At 32.6% G+C, this 25,986-nt stretch overlaps 1 protein-coding gene across 1 annotated transcript in view; it reads right to left on the bottom strand.

Annotated features, from left to right (window-relative positions):
- Window positions 1-2,546: 2,546 nt before the first annotated feature.
- The window catches only part of LOC108911686 (trissin receptor-like), a 62,078-nt gene continuing 38,638 nt past the window's right edge, over window positions 2,547-25,986 (bottom strand). Inside the window, exons 5-7 of the mRNA XM_023455279.1 lie at window positions 23,762-23,893; window positions 14,649-14,953; window positions 2,547-2,721 (exon numbers count right to left, since the gene is read on the bottom strand). Coding sequence (XP_023311047.1) covers window positions 2,547-2,721; window positions 14,649-14,953; window positions 23,762-23,893 — 612 coding nt within the window. The remainder of the gene's footprint in view (window positions 2,722-14,648; window positions 14,954-23,761; window positions 23,894-25,986) is intronic.

Genomic DNA, 25,986 nt, shown 5'->3' with positions numbered 1-25,986 from the left:
AGATTATTTTTACTAATGAGGCTTGTTTCACTCGCCGAGGAATTACAAATATTTAAAACTTTCATGAATATTCCGCCCTTATGCAATAACTCCTCGACATTTTCAACGCGAGTTTAAGATAAATATTTGGGCCGGTATTATTGAATCGCTATTTGATTGAACCAGTTATTTTGCCAAATCGGTTAAATGGCGAAAGTTATTTGGAATTTCTACAAAATACCCTCCCTCATATAATGGAAGATTGACCGTTGCAATTTAGACTGGAGCTTTGGTTTATGCATGATGGAGCACCGCCTCATTTTAGTGCTACTGTTAGAGATTTTTTTAACCTTAAGTTTCCAAACAAATGGATAGGACGAGGAAATAATTGGCCACCACGATCACTAGACCTCAACAAATGTGATTATTTCCTTTGGGGAACACTGAAGAATTCTGTTTATTCTTCGCCAGTTGAATCCCCAGAAAATTTGTGGAATCGTATTACAAATAAATGTAACCTTATAAGAAACGATCATCATTTATTAGACAGACTAACTTCAATTTTCGGCAAAGAACAAATTTATGTATCAGGGAAAATGGTGCCCATTTTGAACAATTCCATTAGTTTTAATTATTATTACATAATTTTTCAAACTGCATTGTATTATACTTAACATTCTTTAAAATAATTTTGTCTATCCCGATGCTTTCAACTATTATTTTTATTATTTATTTGTGTTTTTTACTTAATACAATAATCGCTTATTTAAAAAACTTATTTTCTTTTTGTAGAATTAAGAGAGAAGTGAAGTGGCCAGTTGTCAAATTTGAAAGATAAAGCCTACTACTGACTTCGATTATTTTCTAACAAACACTGTTAAAATCTTGTGTCAGTTAATACGGTTGTTCTTAAAAACCTTTTTTAAAATTTAACAAGAGTAAAAAATTTTTTAAAATTAAATACGTTACTTACGTAAGTTTGGTTAAATTACAATATTTTGGCCACCCCTACATGCATCTGCCCTGTGTCCCGAAATTCATGCAACAAAATTTGGTCACAGATTCTTAAGACAAATTTAGGGGACCCGTATTTTTTATTTTTGCCAAGTGGCCCCCTCTTTAGGAGTTACAGCCCCCTGAAGTCCGCCCCTAAGAATAATCTTTTTTTTATTTCTCAGAACCCTGTTGTACGAGAATCACTAAATTTGGTACACAAGGGTTTTATGACATGTGGAATCTGATGGTGCTACATTTTTTGGCGGGGAACCCCCTTAAGACAATTTTTGTGGTCCCCCTTGTCTTTGGAGCCAAAAAAATTTAATCGCATATTTAAATTTCTTAAAAATTATCAGTCCACTAAAATGCCATTAAATGTAGAAACTTTTTGTCTCTTTATACTTTTTCGTAAAACGCAATGTTTTCGAGAAAAATGTCAAAATGTGATTTGAATGCATATCGTGATCCGACATTTTTCTAAAAACATTGCGTTTTACAAAATAAATATCAAGTGACAAAAAAGTTTCTAAATTCAATGGCTTTCTAGCTAACTAATAATTAAAAAAATCAAATTTGCTACCAAATTTTTCTGGTTCCAAAGATAAGAGGGCCCACGAAAAAGTGTCTTAAGGGGGTTTCTCGCCAAAAAGCGTAGCATTGTGAGATTCCACATGTAATAAAACCCCTGTGTACCAAATGTAGTGATTCTCGTACAACATGGTTTTGAGATTTAAAAAAGACTTCTTATGGGCAGATTTCAGGAGGCTGTAACTCCGAAAGCGGGGGCCAGTTGGTAAAAAGAAAAAATACAGGTCCCCTAAATTTGTCTTAAGAATCTTTGACCAAATTTTGTTGCATGAACTTCGGGACACCCTGTATATTCGTTCCCTACTACTAGAGCACCATCATAGTTTTATTTTGAATAATTAAACTTATTTAACAATATTAGAGCCTTCGTGTTGCCAAAAATTTTCCTAAACTGGAGAAGCTTCTACCGAGCACGTGCTGTCTGACTTACTTTGAGTGTTTTTTTAGTAATGCTTGCTAATTTCAAAACCTAGATATTGATTTCATAGTATATCTGCTCCGCAATCAATTATTAAAAACTGCAAACTCCATATCTTTCAACTGCCAAAGTAATCTGTGTCCATCGAATGATTCAATAAAGAGACAATAATAGACCTACATCAATAAAAGATTGAATAGGTCGTTACATATTCGATACTTTCTCTCGTTGTACAATTATGCTACAGTTTACCAACATTTCTCACAATTTAAAGTTGATCAAATAACTTCTAAAGTAACTATTGATTGAGCCAATTTAACATTTTAGAGCCACATATTTTTTTGGTTTAGTCTCTCTTTATTTGAATGGGAGAACTGAAAATGAGTTGTAACAAAGTCTCATTGCTTTACTTGAAATCGTGAGGAATGTTGCATACACCAATGATTCAGTAAAGTCATTATTGCGACTAGAAGTCAGCTTCTGCATCTCTTGGCCTTCGTGTGACTAACTAGACGCACCTGCCTCTTCAGCTGTACTTAGAGCAGTAGAGACAGTACGCACAGCCTCATACTTCGTGAGAACATTCCGAGCTCGGATCGTTGTTCACGATGGTGACCGTGGTGTTACCCTTCATCGTCGACCTGCTGGAGGCGTGCCTCTGCAGGTGGAGGTTGATGTGGTTCTTCTTGTCCTGCTGCTTCTTGCGGGGGTAGCTGCAGAGCAGGATTTCCCTCATGCCTCTGGAAAAACATAGCTTTATTAAAAACGTTTGCTATAAAATCATTAGAGCAAACGAATACCCAAAAACCAAAGACATATAATTATATTTTTTATATTATCATCCTCTTTAGAACTTTGACAATATACTGAAAGTATAGGAAAAAATTTTCAGGATATTTTGCAGATATAGGTTTTGAACCATTACGCACTTCTAGATCAGTTTTAAGGAAGATTCTACTGGGTACAGCAATACGGCGCGACAATCATTCAAGATTAGTTCCCACGTCAAAACTAACAAAATACTAGTAGCAATAGATATTTTTTATCAGCAGCTACGAGCCTTGTCTGTGGAGTTATCTATGTCTTTTACACACCTATACATATATTCTAATGATGTTAAACAGTTATAATAGGTAAGGAGAGTAAACCACAAAAGTATATTCCAATTTGGGGTCACAAAAGTTACGTATTGTGGAAATATTTTTAAAATATTCCAAATACAAGGTTCCAAAGTAAACAGGAATTTTTAAAAATAAGAACAAAAAGTTTTTTTGGCAAAACCAATTTATTTTGTTCAAAATAGTCCCCTTTCGGCTCAATGCAGCTACTTGACGGTCGAAAAACATGTCGAATGAGTTTTAATTGCCAGTGTTGCGAGAAACAACTACTCCGCTAACTCTATGCCCCGACCGGCTTTGAATTATACTCGCAACACCTAGTGCAACAGCTGGGATCGTGCGTCATTTTTCTCTCTTCTTTTCAACTCGGAGACTATTGACATTAGAGAAAATAGTCAAAGGAAAAAAAAGTTTCGTTTCTCTTCAAAATAAAAGTAGTCTGAAAAGATGTTTTTTTCATGAATTTATTTCGGACTTTGACTTTAGAGCAGCCATATAAAAAGTATGGTTCTGAGTACTTCATGATATGGTAGTATCGCAGAAATGTTTTTATCGAATTCGGCCGGGTAGATTTCGCACAATTCAATTGTTAATTAAAAAAATACAGAATTATACTAATTTTTAATTCCCTCTCACGGTAAAACCAATGATTATTTTGAGCTCCCAATTTTTATACATACCCTTTGGAGTCTCAACTATTAATCCCCATTTAAAAATTTTCGATTTTATCCATTTTAGTAACAATTAGAATTTTTTTAAAATTTCTTCGAAAAAATACTTATAAACATTTAGAGCTGGAGCTACCGTATTTGCATATTTTTCAAATGTAATTATAGGATGAAATAGAGGAAGGATTGACGAACAAAATCCACTGTCCCAAAAGTGATTTTGATTGTTTGAAGCAAAAACTTTATAACTATGAAAATTTGTTTAAATCGGAAATATATTTTAACTGTTCTGATGCAAAAAAGATTGATACATTTCACAGGAATCGAGAAGAGTCAAAGAGTGTGGAGTGGAGGGGGGAACTATGCGAGCGGAGCAGCACTCGCGCAACTTCAATCGACTTTTTATCATCAGCGTCTACAACAGATAAATAGATGACTTTTTTTAATCGATAGAGATCTATTCGAATTTTACAATGCCGGTTCAGAAAAAATCTTGCAATTTAAATTTATATGCAAAATAAAGAACAATAAAGTAGATAATATACGGTATAATATATAGAAAATCCAGCTACGAAAACTTTTATCAATATTTCACAAAAATGAAAATATACTTGTTAAAATAAAAGGAAATGTACTACTTATGGGAAGCAGAAAAATATAATAGCATCTTCTTGCAATATAAAGTCACATTTATATCACGAATGCTCCTGCAGCAATTGAAGTCTCAAGAAGTAACTAACACAAACTACTGTCAAGGTCGTTTTACAGCAAAATAATAGATACTAGATTCGTTATTCGCGAAATGGAATAGAATTAGTAGTACGGAAAAATTACGGAAATTAAATGTTATTACATTTTGAAACAGTTAGATGTAGTCTATTCTCTCGTTTTAGTTTGTCTCGATGAAAATTTTTGACAAAATTTACGAACAAAATGTATTAAAACAGTTAATGTGGGTAACAGGCTCTTTATTGAATCTAAATCGAGACATGCTGCTTTATTGGATTTTAAAGCATAGAAAGGGAAATTCCTCAAGAGATAGCTAACTTAAGAATGTGAACAGTTTATGACGGGATAATCGTTTAGGGGTTTAAGTTTATGAAAAGCCCCTATCTTAGTTTTTCAAGCATTTACTGTTGAGGGTCAGCTTGTTTTAACCAAACAGTAAATTCTGCAAAGTTTGTTCCGTATTAGCGTTATAATAGGATCTAATAAAATAGCACCTACAACGTGTATCTACAAAAGCCATTACATTACAGGTTTAGGGTAAAATTTTAAATTAATTTAATAGCTTACATAAAATAACGATAAATTGCTATTACCCCTTGCTGGTACTTGAAAAGGGTGGGACACTAACCCTTGTTAATAAAATGAAGTATGCTCTAAAATACCTGGTTACTTCGAAGCATCTATATTACTGACTAGATATTTACGCTTCTAGAAAAACGAAAATTACTGCTAAATATGCAAATTCTGTTACAATATTTTTTTAGATGTAAAAGTAGCTGTTGTTACATTTTTGCATCACAATCTTATCCACATACAGAACAGTATACAGTGAGTTTTTCTCAACATGTAGACCGAGCGGTAGTTGAGGCGAATGCGATTCCAAAAGCGTATCATTTTAGGGGGTTCCAAAAATTATTAAATATATATAAGTACATAAATATGTCGATTTTGGTAAACACTAGGTTATCCTTACAAATTTACTTTCACCTTGTGTATATTCAAACGTTCAGTAAGGAAGTATTTTTTTATTTGTACCTACATCTGTGTACAACCTGCTTTTTTTAAAAATGGAACATTGCGAAAGGTTTACTATTGTAGCGTTGTATCAGTAAGGCAACACAAAATCAATAAAGCTACTAGAATTATTAAACCATCGATAAGACATAAGAAACTGCTATAAGCATTAATAAAATCACTGGATATTGTTGTCCATACCACTGTCACATCAATGCTGTCGCCTAAAGGTATGTTTGGTTCTTCCACTGATAGTCCCAAATTCGTTGTTCTTGTTTTTTGTCCGCAATTATTTGCTAAACTAAAAGTTGCATTATTTCGTGCCATATTCGTTTTTATATTTGCTGAGTTGTACCTATTTCATTGTGTCTTTAAATTCGGGTATGTTTTCCATTCAATCATTTTATGATTTCTTTTTTCCATGCACTTGTTGCCAATTTTCCTATTCGTCGATTATGATGTATCACTGCTCAGATTCCAGTGAGGCAAAATAAGGCGCAAACTATTTTTCAAATATTCCACTGTCCATATCCTCATAGTAGTATCTTGTTTGTCGCTACTCGCGACTCTGTTATTTTTACGTTTTCGAACTAGCTGACATGAATCTGAAGCTAGTTTGACACAAGCACCCACCTTTTCGAGGGTCAGACATGAGTATTCAGGAGCAGGAATATACCTGGAAAACGGTGGTATCCAGAAAAGTTTTTCATTGGGTATGTATTCCACAGTCTTTCAGGTAGAGGTTTCCGCTGTTTCAATGGTGGAGTAAGGATGAGGTAAGGAATTGTGTAGAGCAGTCGACAATCAGGCTACGCTCAGGGTGGTTGACTCCCTCAGTACAAGGCCGTCCTTGTTCAGGAGTATGGAGATACCCTGGAGTTACTGGCCAGACGAACAGAGGTAGATTTGCTATGGGTTCCGGATCATATGGGTTTCCCTGGGAATGAAGTGGAAGATAAACTGGCTCGTCTTGGATCCAGGAGGCCTAGTCAGGGACCTGAACCAATCCTCAGAATTGCACGAGGTAGCATTACCGGGACCCTTAATAAATGGACTTATTCGGCCAAAACTTGAAGAAGGAAAGGTGTGCACATGGCTTTATACATGGGCCTAACAAATCTAAGAGGAGATGGCTGGTAAGCCTTGGTCGGAGAGCCCTAAATCAAATTGTGGGGGTCCTGAGAGGTCATTGCAGAATAGGAATTAAGGAAGAACCTTCATGTCCAAAATGTGGCGAAGAGGAGGATACCTCTATCCATCTTTTGGGACATTACGTAGCCTTCGAGAGGTTGAGGCCTAAAGTCTTTGGTACGAAAGAGCTGCAAGGGGATGAGGTAAGAGATCTGTCATGGATTAAAATCCTGGTGTTCATCAGGGCGTTAGGAAGGTTCGAGGAGGGTCAGAGGCAGGCAGAGGATAGATAATGGGACGGCTGGGAAGGCAAAAAGGGACCACTTGTGGCCTAATAGTCAGGCTGAGGCTACCCCCAACCTACCACTACTACTACTTCGGTAGATTTTTAAATTAACGTATTTGCTTGTAATGAACTCTTTTGCCTTCAAATGATTGATTATTTTTACTTCTAGTGATTGAAATTTAATTTTAGTTATCAAAAACAAGTTAAACAACAAGTTATCTTTATTTATTCCTGAAATCAAGTCCACAACGTCGTAAGTAGTAGTATAAACGACAAACCTGTAATTTTACGAGCCGTTAATATAATTTTACGAAGTAAATAAGCGACCTATAAAACAATCATAAAGTTCTCAGGGGAAACGCAGACTTTTGAGGTCTCCTTTCAACCATTAGTGCGTTAATGGTTCTTCTAATATACTTCCTGTAGGGGAAAAGAGACGTTGCCACTTTATATCTATTCATTACAGATTCTTTTGTGGAAACGAACTTGATTTATATGATTAATTGACCTAATTACATGCATTCATCGAGTATATTCACTGTGAGATAATGTTATCTTAATTCGTACGGCGTAATGAAGGGTGATACAGTAAGAAAACGTATAATTTTGTTCTCTATTCACTATGTTCCACTTATTAACATTTGTCTATTCTTTATATTAAAACTATATCAAAGTAATCTAAATCAATTATCTTCCCAGGCCTCGTAATTCACTTTATCATTTTATTTCTCGAAGAATACTTAAAACTTGTTGTGACAAGTTGTATAAGTAAAAGAAATAAATTGTTGTAAAATATTAATTTTTGCCAAAGTTGTGTGTTTGTGTGGGTGTTGTGTGATTTGTTTTGTTTGTGTTTATCTTTATTTTTGTTAACTGCAGATTGTTAAATACAAACCTTTCTTTGTTTCACCGTGTACTTTATCTTTTCCCTTGCCAGCTGATGTTTGATGCTTGTTTTAGATTTTATTAGAGATCTCAGGAGTCGGTTCTATTAATTTTTAATACACAAACAAGTACAATGCAACACACCAGAAAAAAATAGAGTTTTTAACTTTAGTACGATCTTTATTCAAAATTTTGTGGGTTTAATTAAAACTTGCAACTTTTTAACTCAAAATTGTGACTATCTTACTATCTCGATACTAATTTTTTTTTTTGATTTTATATAAGTAACAATAATAAAGAATATTTTTAATATTTTTTATTATGAATCCTTTTTCGAAGGTTTTATGTGATATACAAATATTATTCTATCAATTTTGTTTATAGTGCACATTATTTTTAATTTTTAGGTACCTGGTATTTGTTCACTTGCATTGTTCCTTGTTGGAACTACGTAGATGTCCTGCATACAATTTATGGGGCCACTGAAAACTTCTATGGACTGCTTACTATTGGTAACGGAAATTTTTTTCTTTGATGGTAAATTTCTTTCTCTTGATTTAATTAAGTTTAAGTTTTAAGTATAATTTTCTTACTTGACTGTTTCTTTCTTACTTGACTGTTTCTTTCTTTCTTGTATAAATTTAAAATTTACTGGAGCTGCCTCTCTACTCTGCATTCTCCAACAAACCCAAGCCGTAACCAATCAAACTTTTGTTTTTTCATCTTTCTGGATTATTCTGGTCCTATCTCTGCTTAAGGTCCCTTAACATTTTTTTATAAATGTCCTTTTATTTGAACATACAATTCTATAACTAATTATTAAAATATTCCTTATTTTATGTTTTTTTATAGGTCATTTCCAGGTACTTGTAAGGCCAACTTTAGTTTTGACATCTGTGAAAATTATAATTTAATTTAACAATTGATATAAATTTTCATACTATGACTTAAGTTAAATTGAGATATCTTCTATGCATTTACTCGTCTTTCCAGGATATGTATACCAAATTCATCTATAGATATTGGGATTTTATTTGATATACGTCACTCTAGGTTTAAATTATGTTCTCTCAATGTACTGAGTGTTAACAAGTGTCGATGTCATGCATTCTATAAAAATTGTACTTTGTACTTTATGAATTAAATTAAATTAAAATTATTAATTTTATACTATGTGATATCCTTAATTATTACTAGTTTTATATTCAGAATATTTATATTAACAATTTTATACTATTTTGTTGTTGCTATAATAATAGTTAATATATTTTTTTTATGATCCAAAGTTCGGTCAGGTAATTTTTCATTCGTGTCTCTGTATGTGTACATTTCCAATTCCATACAATATATTTCTTTGATATAGAAAAAGCATATTAAATTTCTGAGAAATAAATACGATATGAAGAGAATTTATTACTAGCTATAAGACAATATTGAAATAGAAAATGACAACACACATATTGTTGGAAGATATTTGGTCGATGGATCGGAAGTCTTAGGAGCTGAGTTAAATAACCTGTCATTTCTCTGAATATTTGTTCCTTTATAGAGATTATTTCACTTGATTTATTGTACCCGATGTACAATGTAAATTGAAATATTAATTTGCCATCAGTTCGGCCGGTATTAAAATTCAATTGTTTTCGGAAGAAATGTACAGGATGATTCACAACTAACCGAAAGAAAAAAAAACGGGATTTATAAAAAAGCATATGTATACCAGCAAATTCAGATAATGGGAAATCGTAAGGCGCGCAGCTGGCGATCTGTAGACACCCTCCCCCCCACAATACGCCAACTGTGTATAATAAATAGAGACGTGTTTAAAACATTTACAGTTTGAAACTCGTGTTCGATAAAATTCAAAATGAGTAAAAACTATTAAATGAGACGATGTACCTATAACTGTTATACGGACAATTATTACTTACAGTAGTAATTTAAATTTCTATGGATTTTCCAAAAACAAATAAATATCTATACAGGGTGTAACTAAATAAGTGTAAAACATTTAAGGGGGTGATTCCTCATCGAAAAAAAGATATGATCTTTGATATAAAGAAACTTCATTGGAGCATCCCTTGTTAAGATACAGCCCCTTAAAGGGGGTACATAAAATTTGTTTAACAATTTTTTTCACAAGCACTAAACAAGTTACAATATTGAAATTAACCTGACATTTTCTACTACCAAAAAGACACTTAGCCAGTAATTTATTTGGTTTACCCCATGGTAGTAAGGGGTGGAAAACGCAACCCCTAAAATTTATTTCCAACGTAATTTTTTGTCTTATTATTTTTTTACCATTTAAAAAATTATTTCCGATAGCCTGTTTCATTCTAAAAAAAAATGTCTCTTGAATTTTTTGCCCAAATTAAACCAGTTCGCAGTAAAAAATTATTTTACGAACAACTACAGAGATACATCGTCATAAATGCGGACTGGATTTACTGTTATTTTGTAGTTACTACCTGCATTAAATGATTAAAGGGGAATAATCAAAACTAATTTAATAATAACAAAACATACAACATGTAGAAATCATAGTAAATGTTCAATATGTCTACCTTCAGACATTACGCATGCGTCTAGACGTCGGCGCATTGAGCCACGTATTCGCTCAAATATTCCTGGAGTCTCTCTAATTACCCTGCACGCATCGATAATGCGGTTTCTTAAGTCCTCTACATCGCGAACAGGAGTACGATAAACCAAATGCTGCAAATGGCCCCAAGTAGACAAATCCAGAGGATTGAGATCCGGGGATCGAGCGGGCCAATTCTGTGGTCCTCCTCGACCTATCCACTGATTTGCATATGTTTCAGTTAAATGCTGACGTGCTACTTGACTAAAATGGGCGGGAGCCCCATCATGCATAAAAACCATATCCCTTCTGACGCCCAAAGGAACTTCCTCCAGCAGTACGGGGGGATGCACTTTTCTTAAAAATTGAACGTATGCCTCACCATTTAATCGAGGAGGTAGAAAATGAGGCCCAATTAAATAATCCCCAATAACTCCGACCCACACCTTAAGAGAAAACTGTTCTTGATGGTTAGTTTCGACAATAGCGTGATGGTTTTCATCAGCCCATATGTGGTAATTATGAAAATTAATAATCTTGTCCCGAGAAAAACTACATTCGTCTGTGAATTCGATCGTCTTCAGAAAGTCACGATTTCTTCTAATCATTTCCAGCATCCAATTGCAAAATTCAAGACGGTTCGGAAAGTCTCGCGGTAACAGTGCCTGTACTCGTTGCAGATGGTAAGGGTATAAGAGATGTTCCTTTAAAATTCGAAATACCGTCATATGATCAACATTTAGCTGGAAAGCAATCTTTCTAGTACTGGTAGTAGGTTGTTCTTCTATCAAATTAAGTACTGCTGCCTCAAGCTGTGGTGTTCTTACTTCTCGATGGCGACCACAATCCTGCGTTCTTTTGTTGAATGAACCATATTCACGTAATCGTTGATGAAGTCAGACAAATATTCTATGTGAAGGATGCTGCCGTTGAGGATACATTTCAGCATATCTTGTAGAAGCTTCTAACCCATTCCCCTGCGACAGACCGTAAACGTAATGCATATCAGCCATTTCCTCATTTGTGTATGCCATTTTAATAACAAGTGAATTATTAAAGTAACAAATTAAGAACAGAACAATACACAATTAGTATTACTTCAATTTCAAAAATTTACAAACTGACAGCTTGATTCCAATTTAATTGTCAGTATCGCTAATGGCGGCCTACTAGATAAATTAGTTTCGTATTTTCGTTTTATGGCGATATGTATCTTGTTCGTAAAATAATTTTTTGCTGCGAACTGGTTTAATTTGGGCAAAAAATTCAAGAGACATTTTTTTTTAGAATGAAACAGGCTATCGGAAATAAATTTTTAAATGGTAAAAAAATAATAAGACAAAAAATTACGTTGGAAATAAATTTTAGGGGTTGCGTTTTCCACCCCTTACAACCATGGGGTAAACCAAATAAATTACTGGCTAAGTGTCTTTTTGGTAGTAGAAAATGTCAGGTTAATTTCAATATTGTAACTTGTTTAGTGCTTGTGAAAAAAATTGTTAAACAAATTTTATGTACCCCCTTTAAGGGGCTGTATCTTAACAAGGGATGCTCCAATGAAGTTTCTTTATATGAAAGATCCTATCTTTTTTTCGATGAGGAATCACCCCCTTAAATGTTTTACACTTATTTAGTTACACCCTGTATATTCATATTTAATAACAATAATTTTTATTGAATTTTGTAAAATATAATTATTCCAATTATTAGAGAGATTTAGAACTCGTTATTTGAGAATCTCGTTAATGTAACAATAACATCAGTAAATTAAAGTGGTACTGAAACTATCTATAAGTTAGTTATAGGACAACACGTTTCCACTAATATGCAGGGTGGCATAAAAGTATGGGAACCCCAAAAAATCTCGCGAGATATGCATTTTCCGGAAAAACCAAATACAGGGAAAGTTAGGATTTTTCCCTGGCTATTCAATGGTGACCATGCCATGACCACTGACCACTAACCACGTGGTCATTATGGGGTCAAGACGGTTTTTTAAATGGGAACCCCCCATTTTGACCCCGGAAATGGAAAGAGCGGAAAATTTTACGTTCAGATATGACCTTGACCATTTCAAAAATTTCAAAATGGCGGCGAAATCAAGATGGCGGATGAAAATTTTGAAAGTTAACCGATTGTCACAAAATTTTGTATACGGAGGTTTTCGAGGACGCTGATCACGAATCCGAGGTCAGATATTAAAAATTCAAGATGGCGGATCCAAGATGGTGGCCAATCAATGGGGACCAAATTTGATATACGGGTTTTTTCGTGATCAGAAACCCCAAAAACGGCCGTATAACATATTTGTTGCAAATCGACTGATTTTCAAAAAATTCGTCCGCCATCTTGAATCCGCCATTTCTGAATTTTGCAAATTTGACCACGGATTCGTGATCAGCGACCCCAAAAACCCTCGGATACAACGTTTGGTGCAAATCGGTTGATTTTCGAAAAATTCGTCCGCCATATTGGATCCGCCATCTTGAATTTTGAAAGTTTATTACATACTGTACAAGTTGATTATAATATTCTATCTCTTCTGCTACACAAGTTACTTACTTAATTCTGACCTGATATTTATGATTGAAATGTTGCTTCATGAGAGACATCATTTTTCCAGTTGAAAATAATAATTTATAATAATGAAACTAATTTTGTATAGCTAGAAAATATTGGCTAAACGTGAACAGAAAACATATTATAATATATTTTACAATGTATTTTATTTATTTATTTATTTATTTATTTATTTATTTTTTTAAATACACATCCAACAAGCGGTGCGCAATAATAGGATATGTTAAGTCTAGTAATAAAATATAAAAAAAAATTAAAAGAGAAAAAAATTAACTATGAAAAAATAGAGAAAAAAAAAATAAAAATAGTACAAACTTACAAATAACACAAATATAAAGAACAAAATAAAAAGGCAACAAAGTATAAAAGACAGATATGACTACATAAGTAAAGCATTCTACTGTAAATACGACCACTACTGTAAATACTTAAAAACACCCCGTCTGCGATCAATGTAAGATTCCTATTACGTACGGTAAAAAAATCCAGTCCTCAAAAATGTTATTCAGTTTGTCATAAAAAGCGTCTAATGCTTAATTTGGATTGATGTATTCATTAAGGAAAGACCAGTTAGTAATCAAAATAACATCATACGAAACAAGAAAATTTGCTTTTTTGAAATTAAAGTCATTTTGTTGCTTTAAAGGAAAACTTCATTTTTTTGAATATGTATTAATATTGATAAAAATAGCTGGATGGTAGGGGTCCTCAGTAAGAATAATATCATGGGCCATATCTACAATAGCATCAATGTGTAATATGTTCGTGATATCTTAGTATCTACTATTTTTAATTGAAAAAGGATTCTATATTGAAACTAATGTCACTACAAATTAATGATTTCCTGTAAATATGTGTTATAATTTGCTTTGTTTTTGAGATATATGTTAGAACAAAAAAAAGGTTTGTATATTTTTTAAATTAAAAAAATAAATTGAAGCGATTACGATTTCAGTTTCTGATTGTTCAGAAATATATTTCAGATCGCATTCATTATTACAACGAATGTTTTACAAAACCCTTTTCAACGTAAATGTCAATAAATTGTAATAGCTGTTTTAGAATGACATTTTAGTCACGAATAAATTCACAAATTTATTCATAAAGGGTTTGGATTTACACTGCTACAAACTTCGTGAATTTCTTTGACACATAAATCAGTTCTACTATCAAATCAAAGTAGCAAATAAATTTCAAATTTCATAAAAAAAAATGTCTTACCTTTCTTCATATGCATACATATAATGGTACGACAGCGGAACAGTTACGACACTGTTTATAAATATTAGCTTTTGTAAGCAACTGATCAATAAAAACAATACAAAAGTAGTACGACGCCACACAATTATTTACATATTCCAATAACATAATTGGCAGCGTTAGTACTTCTGTGAATAAAATTTTTCATTTTTGTGACAAATAAGTGTCTCGTTTGACCCTGTAGACAGTTTTCAGCGCACACTCAAAATAATTCAAGGAGTTGCGATTGTGCTTATGATAACTATTAAGATAACTGTAGTTCAAATGGCGAAAATCTGCTCAATCTGACAACCCTTGCATTTAATACCATTCCATTAAGTTAGGTACTTACACCTTTCATGATAAAACTGGTGACTAATTTAAGTATTTACATACATGATGGCCTCCACTTTACCAGTAAAATTTTACCCACCTTCTGAAATTTTTCGAAAGGAAGGCGTACAGCAGGGGGTTCACTCCCGAGTTGAAGTACGTCGAGAGGAACGTCAGCGGCGTGAAGAGGGCGCTGAAGTTCGTATCGCCGTGATAATTGGACGACCAGTACTGCCACATCTTCCTCGCGTGGAAAGGCAGGTTGCAAATGGCAAAGGCGCAGACTACGATGATCAGCATCTTGATGACTCCACGTCGGGCTCTTAACACGTTCTGGCTAGAATTCGGGTTGGGCATGCTGTTCGAGGTGTTCTGCAGGAGGGTAGCGTCTCCGTTAAGGTGTGACTGTAACATGAATAAGATTTTAAGAAAGTATTAGACACTTAAAGCAGTGTCGAGGCAGTAAGGCTTTGTTTTTTTTGGTTTCCTAGAAAAGTGGTGCCCACAGATAACAGAATACCATAGGTTGGTGATTGGTATCTCAGTGCTAAGAACTGAACATAAGCAGGGCTCCAAGTGCTCCAGAACTATTTCTTAAATGCTGGAAATTTGAAACATAAAGTGTCTTGATATTGTAACAAAAGCCGGGATGCGTGGTAATTTATTCATTAGTTCTCGGAACGGATGGGCCAAAAAGTAAAATATTTCAGTCAACACTAATTTATCGAAGAGTTAAGGGTTTTCAAGTAGGATTAGCGTCGCCATAAGGCTGTTATTCGGAGAAGGCTTCATGAAATTTAACAGTATTTTTGAACAAGTTCACTTAGACTGTCGGGGCCATATTCAACATATTATGTTGACCATCTGCGATAAAGAGAAAAATCGATATTTCAAATAACGCGCGAAATGCATTCCGAAGAACGTAGGAATTCCAAGAATAAATTGTTAGAAGTTGTTAGAAAAATAATAATAGATCAAATAGCTGGTTTTTAGGCGGATTTTCCAAGCTATAAGAACAGATTAAATGAGATTGACTAATCCGTCCCGTATTGCTACACGGAGTCACTAGAGGAGGGCTAGGGATACTTGTAAGTCCAATTAGTCACATAATTATTTATATAAATGTAAATTCAGTCCATTAGATAACTATTAACATGGCATAGTTATGCCAAAACGTCCCGATATTCAGGGTTCCCGCCAGTAAGATAAGAACAGAAACGTCTGGATCCAAGAAATGGGCCTGTCGAAGCGAGGTGTCGAATTCAGTAGAGATCTCGAAAGAAAAGGCAATTTTTCCTTGGGTTCCACATTGAGCAGTCTACTTAGTTTTAGAATCTCGGGTTAATAATGGATAAAGTCATTCCAAATTTTGCTATGGATCGCACATTCCCTGAATCTCGGTACGCTGTCTCCTGTCAATAAATTAATTAATAATATTGTTCGAGCCCGTTGTGTCGTTATTTTGTTTGTTTGTTTTGATTTAATTGTTATTAAAACCCTTCCTGGAAGTTTTGGCGTTTCTTTCTTGTTCTTCCAACTTAAGTGTCACCCTATACAACCAACCACTGGATTACCTTGTACATGAGCGACATACGGTAAGTATCTGGTATTCATTCTCTGAACGTACAACATTTCTAAGTTCCCACGTATTAACTAAAGTGTAATGATAATTATAAACTCCCTTTCGAGAAGTTAATAGTAAAGTCTTTTGTCAGTTAACACCGTTATGATACTGGTCATAGCGGTAGATAGGTAAGTGAAGAAATAACCCCGCAGGTAAAAAATTTTATTCACGATTTATTGCCACTTTTGCTCTCAATGCTCACTGGGGCTATTTCCATCTTTTATTATTCAAGTTTATAATAGAAAAACAAAGATACACTCATTGTCAGTGTGTATTAAGTGCAAATGTGAAAATAAATCGAGAACGCTGTAAATTATTTTTCTTTTTCCTGTGGTTATTTATCAATTTAATACTATTTCGCATTTTGATAATGTACTATTTTATTAAATTCAAAATCGTTTACTAAAGTGGCACTTTACCACATGAAATATTCAGGGTGTTAATGATAAGTTTTGCCAAACTTTAATGGCGTATTCTACCGATGAAAATAAACAACTTTTGCCCTATAAAAATTTTTGATAGGACGCTTCCCTACGAAAATAAGTTTCAAATATTTATATGATTTTTCCTGTAACTTCACTGGCAAAAAATATTTAGTGATAAAATTTCGAGCATAACATTTTTTTAGTAAGGACTGTTTTTTCATGGATAACTTATTCCAAAATACACTCCAGTGGCGTAGTTATCGGGGGAGTAAGGGACCCTTTTTGAAAAAAAATCGTACGCCACTGGTTCCTTAAATAATTTTAAATGTTTTTAAAATGTACAATCAATTTGTGGCAATAAACTATTCTTGTAAAGTATTCGTAAAATTTACTAGTCTTTAGATTTGCCTGATTTAAATTGCCTATTTTGCCTACAATAACGAAAAATATTCTATGAAAAACAGTAAAATATGTATAAAAATAGCTTACTTTCTCCAAAAAATTACGTTAGCTTTACACTTTCATCGATTTGTCATCCTCCACATACAAAATATTTCATATACGGGAGTATATGAAATATTTTGTATGTGGTGTATTTTTCCCTGTATTTTAAAGGAAGTAAGCTCGAAAATGCTTCTCGAACGGCATTTAAAATGTATTCAGAACAATTTTCTAAATTGTTTTCAGTAGCAAGACTCATTTTTATAATTAATATATAAATTAGAATCAATTCGACTCATAAAAATGGAAGTTAACTGATATTACATATACAGGGTGATTCACAAACGGTGACCTAAAACCTTCGTTTAAAAGATACAGGTTGTTAAACTTCAAAATATATTTTTAATTTTTTCTAATAATTTAATAACTAGTAAGTGAAATAATTTGAAATTGGGCACATGTATTTAAGTAAACATTGTCCAAATTCTCATTTTTTTAAAATTTAGATAGATATCGGTGGCATGTTTTTTTAAATAAAATAGTACGCCACTGCTTTACCATATCATGATATTTTCGGATTCGTCTTTCAGTTTTCTACAGAGTACTATTCTCTTATGTTTTTCGAAGAAAGCCTGATTTTCGAGTAAAACTTAAAAACGAAATGAAAGCACTTTTACTTAAATGACATGACATGACAAACACTAATCGGTTATTTAATCAAATAACGAAATTAATAACATTAGTCATAATTTTAATGATTTGATTTGCGTGAATGCTCAAAAATACCTCCATTTTCACGAAAACAGGCGCGACATCTTTTTAGTAACAAAAATGTAATTTGTTCGAAACTTATTGCTTGAATCTGATCTGTTTTAGTTCGTTTTTTAAGTTTTACTCGAAAATCAGGATTTTTTCGAAAATCATACGAGAGTAATAATTTGTAGAAATTGAAATTGAAAGACGAATCCGAAAATATTATGAATGTTATCGTAAAGCAGTGGCGTACTATTTTATTTAGAAAAATATGCCACCGACATCCTGTCACTGGAGCATCTAAATTTTAGGAAAAGGCCTCAGATTTTGGACAACGTTTACAAAAATACATCTGCCCTTAAAATACACCAAAGAATAAGTGGTTTCATTTTTGATCACCGTTTTTTTAAGTGTCTCAAAAACTACTTGGTCGATTTCGACCAAAACTTGTCACGTTTTTAGTAATAAATAAGGGCTTAATTTGAAGTAATTAAATTTAATTTAGTTATATCTTCAGGTACTTCAGAATTCTTGAGACTCTTTAAAAAATTTATTTCTTTGTTTACACTTTTAACGCCTTTAAATAATTTAAAAAAATCATGAAATTTAAAACATTAATAACCTACTGTATTAGGACAGAATATGAAGTTGCAAAATATTAAACAAAACGGTTAATGTTGTCTGACTGGAATAAGGGGACAACTTTGTCTTTGTAAGATCTCTTAATGATTTTTAATATTAATTTGTTTATTTAAAAAGAAACCGCAGACAAAGAAGTGGTGATAAATTTTCCAATGAGCATTGCAGATTGGTACTATATAACGAAAGTACCGATTTAGGAAAAAAACTGTTAACAGAAAAAAAAATTGAAGTTAACTTGTGTTATTGAACAGTCAAAAATTTTTTATTTAGAGTTTCCGGAGACCCTGTATAGGGTAATAAAGCTGAAGATATCCTCGTCAAATGGATCATCAAGTATTTATAAATAAAGTTGTTATAAAAAGTTACTATAGTATTAGGTAATTGTGAAAGTGCTGAGCGTTACTCAAAACTTAGGCTTACTTTGTCCATGTTAGGCAGAAGGTCAATATGTATAAGAAAGTGGAACAAAAGTTTATACAATGTCAACAACTTTTAATTCTTTAGAAGTTCTACCTTCTTGTTCGACATGAACGTGTCACAGAAATATAAATCTTTTATTATCCTTTCCTATTCCTTTAGACATTCTCTTAGGCCTTAGGCTTTACTTTTAAAAAAGAAGTTGTCAAATAGAATTTATAAATTTTAATGTCTATACCAGGGAGGGCGGAAATATTTAGGTACAAAGTATTGAAAAAGAAATCAAATATAATTGGGCAATTTTATTTTTAGTACTATTAAAATATAGGGAAAATGTGCTAAACATTATTTTTTATAGCGAGAGTCCATTCTTCTGCTTTTGTCCGAAATAAACTTTTTATAGTCTGTTTGGAAATGAAAGAGAGTAATAAAACCCCGAGATAAGAACCGGCCATGGGCGTGGTAATACTTCGTTTCAGGGTAACAATTATCGGGTAACACTAATGATAACAAAAATGACAGGGATTGGAAAATCGACTATCTACAGACTTTTAAAGGAAACAAAAAATGAACAAGATACTGTAAATCCCCCAAAATCATGTACAGGGAGGTCAAAAGTCGTTATAGATGATTTCTTCAAAAATGTCATTCGCAGAAAAGTACACTCATCTTATTTTAAAAAAGGAATACCAACGCTAAACAAAATTTTAAGTGAACTTTCAGAGGACAACGATTTGCCAAAAATCAGTAGAAGCAAATTATGGGCCGTCTTACGAGAGTTGAATTTTTGCTGGGAAAAGCAGAACAGGAAGTCAGTTCTTATCGATAAAGATGAAATTATTTGTTGGCGAAGATCCTACTTAAGATCAATTAGAAAATTCCGTGACGAAGGGAGGAATATTTATTATCTAGACGAAACTTGGGTCAACGAGGGATATACTGTAACAAAAGTACGGCAAGATAAAAATGTAAAAAGTTTTCGATAAGCATTTTTGGATGGACTTTCAACAGGGTTCAAGGCACCTTCAGGTAAAGGGCGAAGATTAATAGTGACACATATAGGTAGTGTCAGTGGTTTTGTAGATGGCGGTTTACTTTTATTTGAATCTAAAAATGCAGGTGACTATCACGAAGACATGAACGCAGATGTTTTCGAATAGTATTTTACACAGATGTTGGATCTTATTCCTCCGGGGTCTGTAATTGTCATGGATAATGCCAGTTACCATTCACGGCAGACCGAGCGGACGCCTACGACTGCTTGGAGGAAAGCCGATATAATTCAATGGTTATCCGGAAAAAACATTTCTTTTGAAACAAATATGGTGAAAAAGGAACTTTTGACACTTGTCAATCTTAATAAAGATCAGAAAAAATATGTTATCGATGAAATGGCAACAAATCGCCAAATAACGGTACTACGGTTACCACCTAATCACTGTTAACTTAACCCAATCGAATTAGTCTGGGCGCAGGTAAAAGGAGATGTAGCGCGAAATAATACGACGTTTAAATTAAGTGACGTGAAAATTTTGTTAAAAAATTCCTTGGAACGAGTAACTGCAGATAACTGGCAAAGATGTATACATCATGTACAAAAAGAAGAGGAGAAAATGTGGGAACTCGATAATTTAATTGAAATTACTGTGGAACCTATCGTTATCAATCTAGGAGACGAAGATAATTCATCAGAATATTCAGAGGATGAATTTTAATATACCTACTTTTTTATTTTCTTTATTGTACATTTATACAACACTACATTTACTCACCATAATTTGAATTTTCAAAATACATATATTTTTGTGTGGAATAAAAGTCTATTCATTAAATTTAAAAAAATATTTTGATAATAATATTGAATAATTTTATTAGAATTACTAAAAATCCTCTTAACCCGGTCATGATGCTTAAAGTAGCCTCATGTTTTGAAATGCTGTTTTTATATTGTTTACTTATAAGAGAAATGGACCGAGAAATTGAAGCGGCATAGACAAAGACGGATTGTCGGGGATTAAATTTTAGCTACCTGCTACAATTTAGTACAGTCCGATCGCACAAAGTTTTTTAAAAGTAGACCTCATCTATACCGATAATACATAATATAAAAATATTGAATATAAGCACCAGTACTACATTTATTTACGATTTGCATACACAATAAGCTTTTATTACTCTCTTTCATTTCTAAACAGACTATAATTACTTTTTCTTTAAAGTTTGGTATTTCCCGCACCACTGATTTTTCAACAAATATACAAGAAGCAATACGTAGGTAACAAAACTTTACACGTAAACAAATTACATTTAATAAAAAAAGAAAGCAGTGAATAGCTATTATTTGGTTACAAGCGAAATATATGCCACTCCCATTCCGTCTTTCACTTGCGCGCGACGGTAACCATGACCACCGCATTCCTGATCCCTCCCGCACCAGCCGCCACTGCTTGAGAATCTTTTAGAAAACCGTGGGGAGGAATACGGTAGTAGGTAAAAAATAAACTTAAAACTTATTATTTTAACTTAACTATTTTTCTCTACTTCTCTCTTTTTCTCATTGTTTTTGGTGTAACGGATATACTTATTTTCTTTCATAAAGTATCGGATTCACATGTTTGTTTCCTAGAAAGCAACTTAAAAAAAACAAAACTGCAAATTTTTTGGAAATATAGTTGTAGGAATATGGTAGCGTATGTTTTACATGTTGGTTTTAGATTATTGGGTTAAATGTGGCCATAAACAATTTATTTCAAAGATTCATAGCCTACTTTAGTGTCCTCATTTATGTGTCGCCAATATACGTAGCCATAAAAGTAAACTATAAAAGCATTTACTGTATGTCACAAAATATTTCATCGTTACTGAACTGGTATATACTTCACTTTTAGAGAACAATATTAAAGCTCTCTATAAATTTCGAACAATCTAGGGAAAGCTTTTAACTAACGGCAAAGTAATGAATTTAAAACGACCAGTTTTTTTTAGTAGATATTATAATAGTCATTTAAATGACATAAAATGAATTGCATGTTCGTTTTAGTCCAACAAGCAAGCTAGTTACTGCGGATATATTAAAATAATATTTATGAAAAACATATTTCAATAGCCATCATCATTTACATTAGCAATATGGTAACGTTTTTTTTGCAAGAAATATATTTATGAGTAAACTTACAAAAATTGGTTTCAGAACGAATGCGTTTAGACTTTAGTTAAATAAATTGAACGAAACTTTAAAATATTTCTCTTTCGAAATTTAATACTTCACCTTAGCAGAGGAGTTTATAGCCATTCCTTTCTCAAACACTGTTTCATAATTTACTTTATCCGCTGATATTTTCCTTTCGAGGTATCAAATCTAGTGCACGGATACGAGCCACAGTTCTAAATCCAGGATTGCAATACCCACTTCGAAGTAGTTTTATAAATGAAACGATATTTACATTGACGAGACGATACATATGCCGTTTATAAAGTTCTAGTCTAGGTAATACTGTTTCTGGGTCTGCAAAGGTACTTTCCTTATATCCTTTAATACGACCTAAAAATGCAATATTTTTGTGAATATCTGGGGAACACGAAGAGAGTGTATTATTAGAAGTACCACTTTTTGTGCTTTATTTCAATATAGAGCAAACCTTTGTAACTGTAGTTGGAGGCTAAGTAATTGAAATTTCCAACACCTGAGACACCACCAGCCATACACTTGGTTAAATAATATAATCGTATAGGCGGATGTCCAGATGTGTCTCTATCTAACCAATTGATTGAAAATTGTATTCTGCAAAGTGGATTAATTTTGAACTTCGAAGTGAGTTATTATCCAAATATTTGCAGCATTTTGTAAATAAATCTGAATATAATAATTACTAAGAAAGATAGAAAGGTAGATAATTTTTTTTATTGCTATTACGGTAAGTTTTTAATTTTTACAAGNTATAGTAAATTGTTCCAAAAATATTGCCATGCTTTGTTAATATCGCCTATATGGTAGAGATCGCCAAGATCAGTTACTGATAGTTGATACTTTAAATTGAACAAATTTGACTCAGAAAACATGCGTTTAGTTTGTATCTTATATGTATCACTTATTATTTGAGCAGACTGGTGCAGTTCAAAACTAAACATTTGTGCTTTGTGATCTGATATGTTCAAATCTAAATTTATGCTTGTCATATTTGGTAAATTTGAAATTACATAATCTCCCGCAGAATTAGAATTATTGAAGCATCTTGTAGGTTCAACAGGAAGCATACATTCCAAGTCAAAACTGTCCATAATGTCAAATAGTATACGTTTCGAAGGAGAATCGATTAGTCGATTAATGTTTAGATCACCGCATACAATAAGATATTTATGATTAAATAAAACATTACAAATAATTGAATCAAAATAATTAAAAAATGCATTTATGCTATGTTTAGGATCTGGAGATCTGTAAAAAACTAAAATTGCTAAATTATCGTTATTAATATTCAAAGAGACACCTGCACATTCGCACACAAATTCGCTTACGTAAGAGTCCAATTTAATAGGTTTACACAATATATTTTAGAAGAAATAGAAAGGTAGATAATTTTTTTTATTGCTATTACGGTAAGTTTTTAATTTTTACAAGCTGGTGTGCTGTAATTTAACTATACATAATAATATCCCAGTTAACAATAGAAATAAATGTAAGATTTAAAAAATAAAATCCCCAAGAAAGTTGGATTGTTGTTTGATTCCTGCTATTTTAATTGGCACACCCAATAAAGTGTTTCAACTTTCCTCCTTTACTTTGTGCATTCTGAGTACTATTTTATTTCTATTTTAAGTTCATAACTGCAACTTTGTTGTGTAAACTTATTTGTAGTTAAACTCGTGCAATAAACCTGTAGTGTACGGATCTCCTAACCCATCCAGACTTACCTTCTTGCTCTGCCTGGTGGACTGCTTCCTGCATAATCCCTGGTACTGGTTGGAATGGGTAGAGGCGTCCAGCTGCTTTTTCAACTGTTCCGAGCTGTTCCAGAGACAGACAGCTATCCGGGTGTACAGCAGCTGAAACAATTATACGGTTTATGGGGAAGATCGTTAGGATGATACTACGGAGAGCTGAACGGTGAATGTAAAAGCGCTTAGTTGATTTTCTGGGAGCTCTTGAGGCAAATAGTTGTGCTGTTAATGTGGAATGTAAGAGTGAAGCTTGAAAAAGTTGTATAAGTACACAATAATTTATTATTAAAGTTGTTTTTTTATGGTCTCCAAGAATTTCCTTGAAGTAACTATTGGTCTTAGTGCATTACGTCAATATATTGTTAATTTTCCCAATTTTTTGGTATTATTTAGAGAAGCTTTCATAATTTTTTAAAATTTTTATTTTGACCCCTTAAGAAGATATGAGCATTTGAATATTTTGGGTAAAAAATGTTCAAATACCTGTAACTTGGCAAAAAATAAAATATCATAAACTTTTTTCTTTTTGTTTTTTTTGATATATATAGTTTTTTAAAAATATAAAAATAATATACTTTCATTTTTTTGAATTTTTATTTTTAAAACAAAAAAATGCTTTTTCAGAGAGTGGCGTTTTTTTCTTTGAAAAATTCTCAATAAGTTCGTCTTTCAACATGAAAATTTATAGACAAGTCGTAGAGTGGAATATTTCATTATTCCATTATTTTCGAATTATTTTTTGTTTGTATTTTAATTTTTTACATAAAATGTTCGTTATTAAACCAAATTTTATTATACACGTAAATCGCGATTTCTAATTACTAAAAATACCATCTTTAAAACTACTTCTACTAATGTCATTTATTAAGAATCTAAATTATTAACTAAATATTCCGATTTTTTTTCCAGTATTAAAAAATTTTTATACTGTTACTCGTTTCTGGATAAGCATGTCCAATAAATATAGTTTTTTTTGTACAAAGTAACTAACTTTTTATGTTTCTGACGAATCATGTCAAAATTTGTATTTAAATTTTTATATGGCATAAACTTTTTTAAATTTGTTAAATACTTCTATTAGTTTAAATTTTCTGTGTTAAATTTTTGTGAATTTGTTTTCTGACTTGTCGTTCCACAGTTTCTCAATTTTTTACTACAACTCCCATTTTCTGTGGTTGTATGTTCCAATGCAGTGTATTTAATATGTATTTTTTTAGTGGACGATATTTTGTATTAAATAACACCACATCTGCTTTTATTTCTATTCTGTTTTAGTTTATGTGGGTAGTAATGAAATCTCTAATTTTTGTTAAATCAGGATATAGTCACGAAAAGTGAAACAAAGCAACTGGAAAAAGACGGTCGCCTGTAACGGTCTTTATCCAAACAAAAAGCGTGATAAACAACTGCTATTATTTACATACAAACTGAGCCTGACTTTTGTTGCTTATGGATAAAAAAAAGAAAAAAATTGTTTACGCTGTATACATTTAATATGCTTTGCGGCTTCCAAATTCCTCGACAATTTGAATACATTTAAGCTTTTCGCAAGCACCGTTAACTTTTTTGTTCATATGCTCAACTTAAGTGGTTTGGAATTTCCTCACGACATTTTTTCAAGCGGATATGCTGTTAGAAAGGCACTGGGTCTTATTGCCATTCCTTGTTAAATGTTTTTTCTCATTAGTTCATAAGTTTGTCACATAAATAATAATAAAATTGTTAGATAAATTTTGAAGAAGAAACGCAAAAGATTAAGCATTCAAATAGGTCATTTTATTGTAGTTTATAAGCATAATTAGAAAATGAGTAATTATAGAAAAATATACACATTATTACCAATAAATAATTTATGAAATAATGTTGTTTTCACCGATAAACTTTTTAATTGAAATCATGCAATAAAAACGTAAAATAAAAACTTTTATTTATAAGTTCGCTTAAGGGTTCACTAAGTAGGTGGCAACATCCCCAACACTTCTGTGATGTGTCTCTTGAGAGTAGTAGTTCTCAATATGTTCATTTTTTGCATTAAGTAAAAATATATTGTGCAAAACCGTACTTATCTTATCAACTTCCACGGCACCTGTTACATAGGTGTTGTATAACAATGAAAAAGTAATATTAACGGTCGATAGAAGGAAGCACAAAAAACAGGCACTTAGGTAGGAAATTCTGGAAGGAAGCCTAAATAGTTG

This window comes from Anoplophora glabripennis, unplaced genomic scaffold, assembly GCF_000390285.2.
Source record: "Anoplophora glabripennis isolate ALB-LARVAE unplaced genomic scaffold, Agla_2.0 scaffold560, whole genome shotgun sequence".
NCBI classification, from domain to species: domain Eukaryota; kingdom Metazoa; phylum Arthropoda; class Insecta; order Coleoptera; family Cerambycidae; genus Anoplophora; species Anoplophora glabripennis.
Note: the sequence above shows the minus strand (reverse complement) of the source record. Positions and strands in the feature narration are given on the sequence as shown.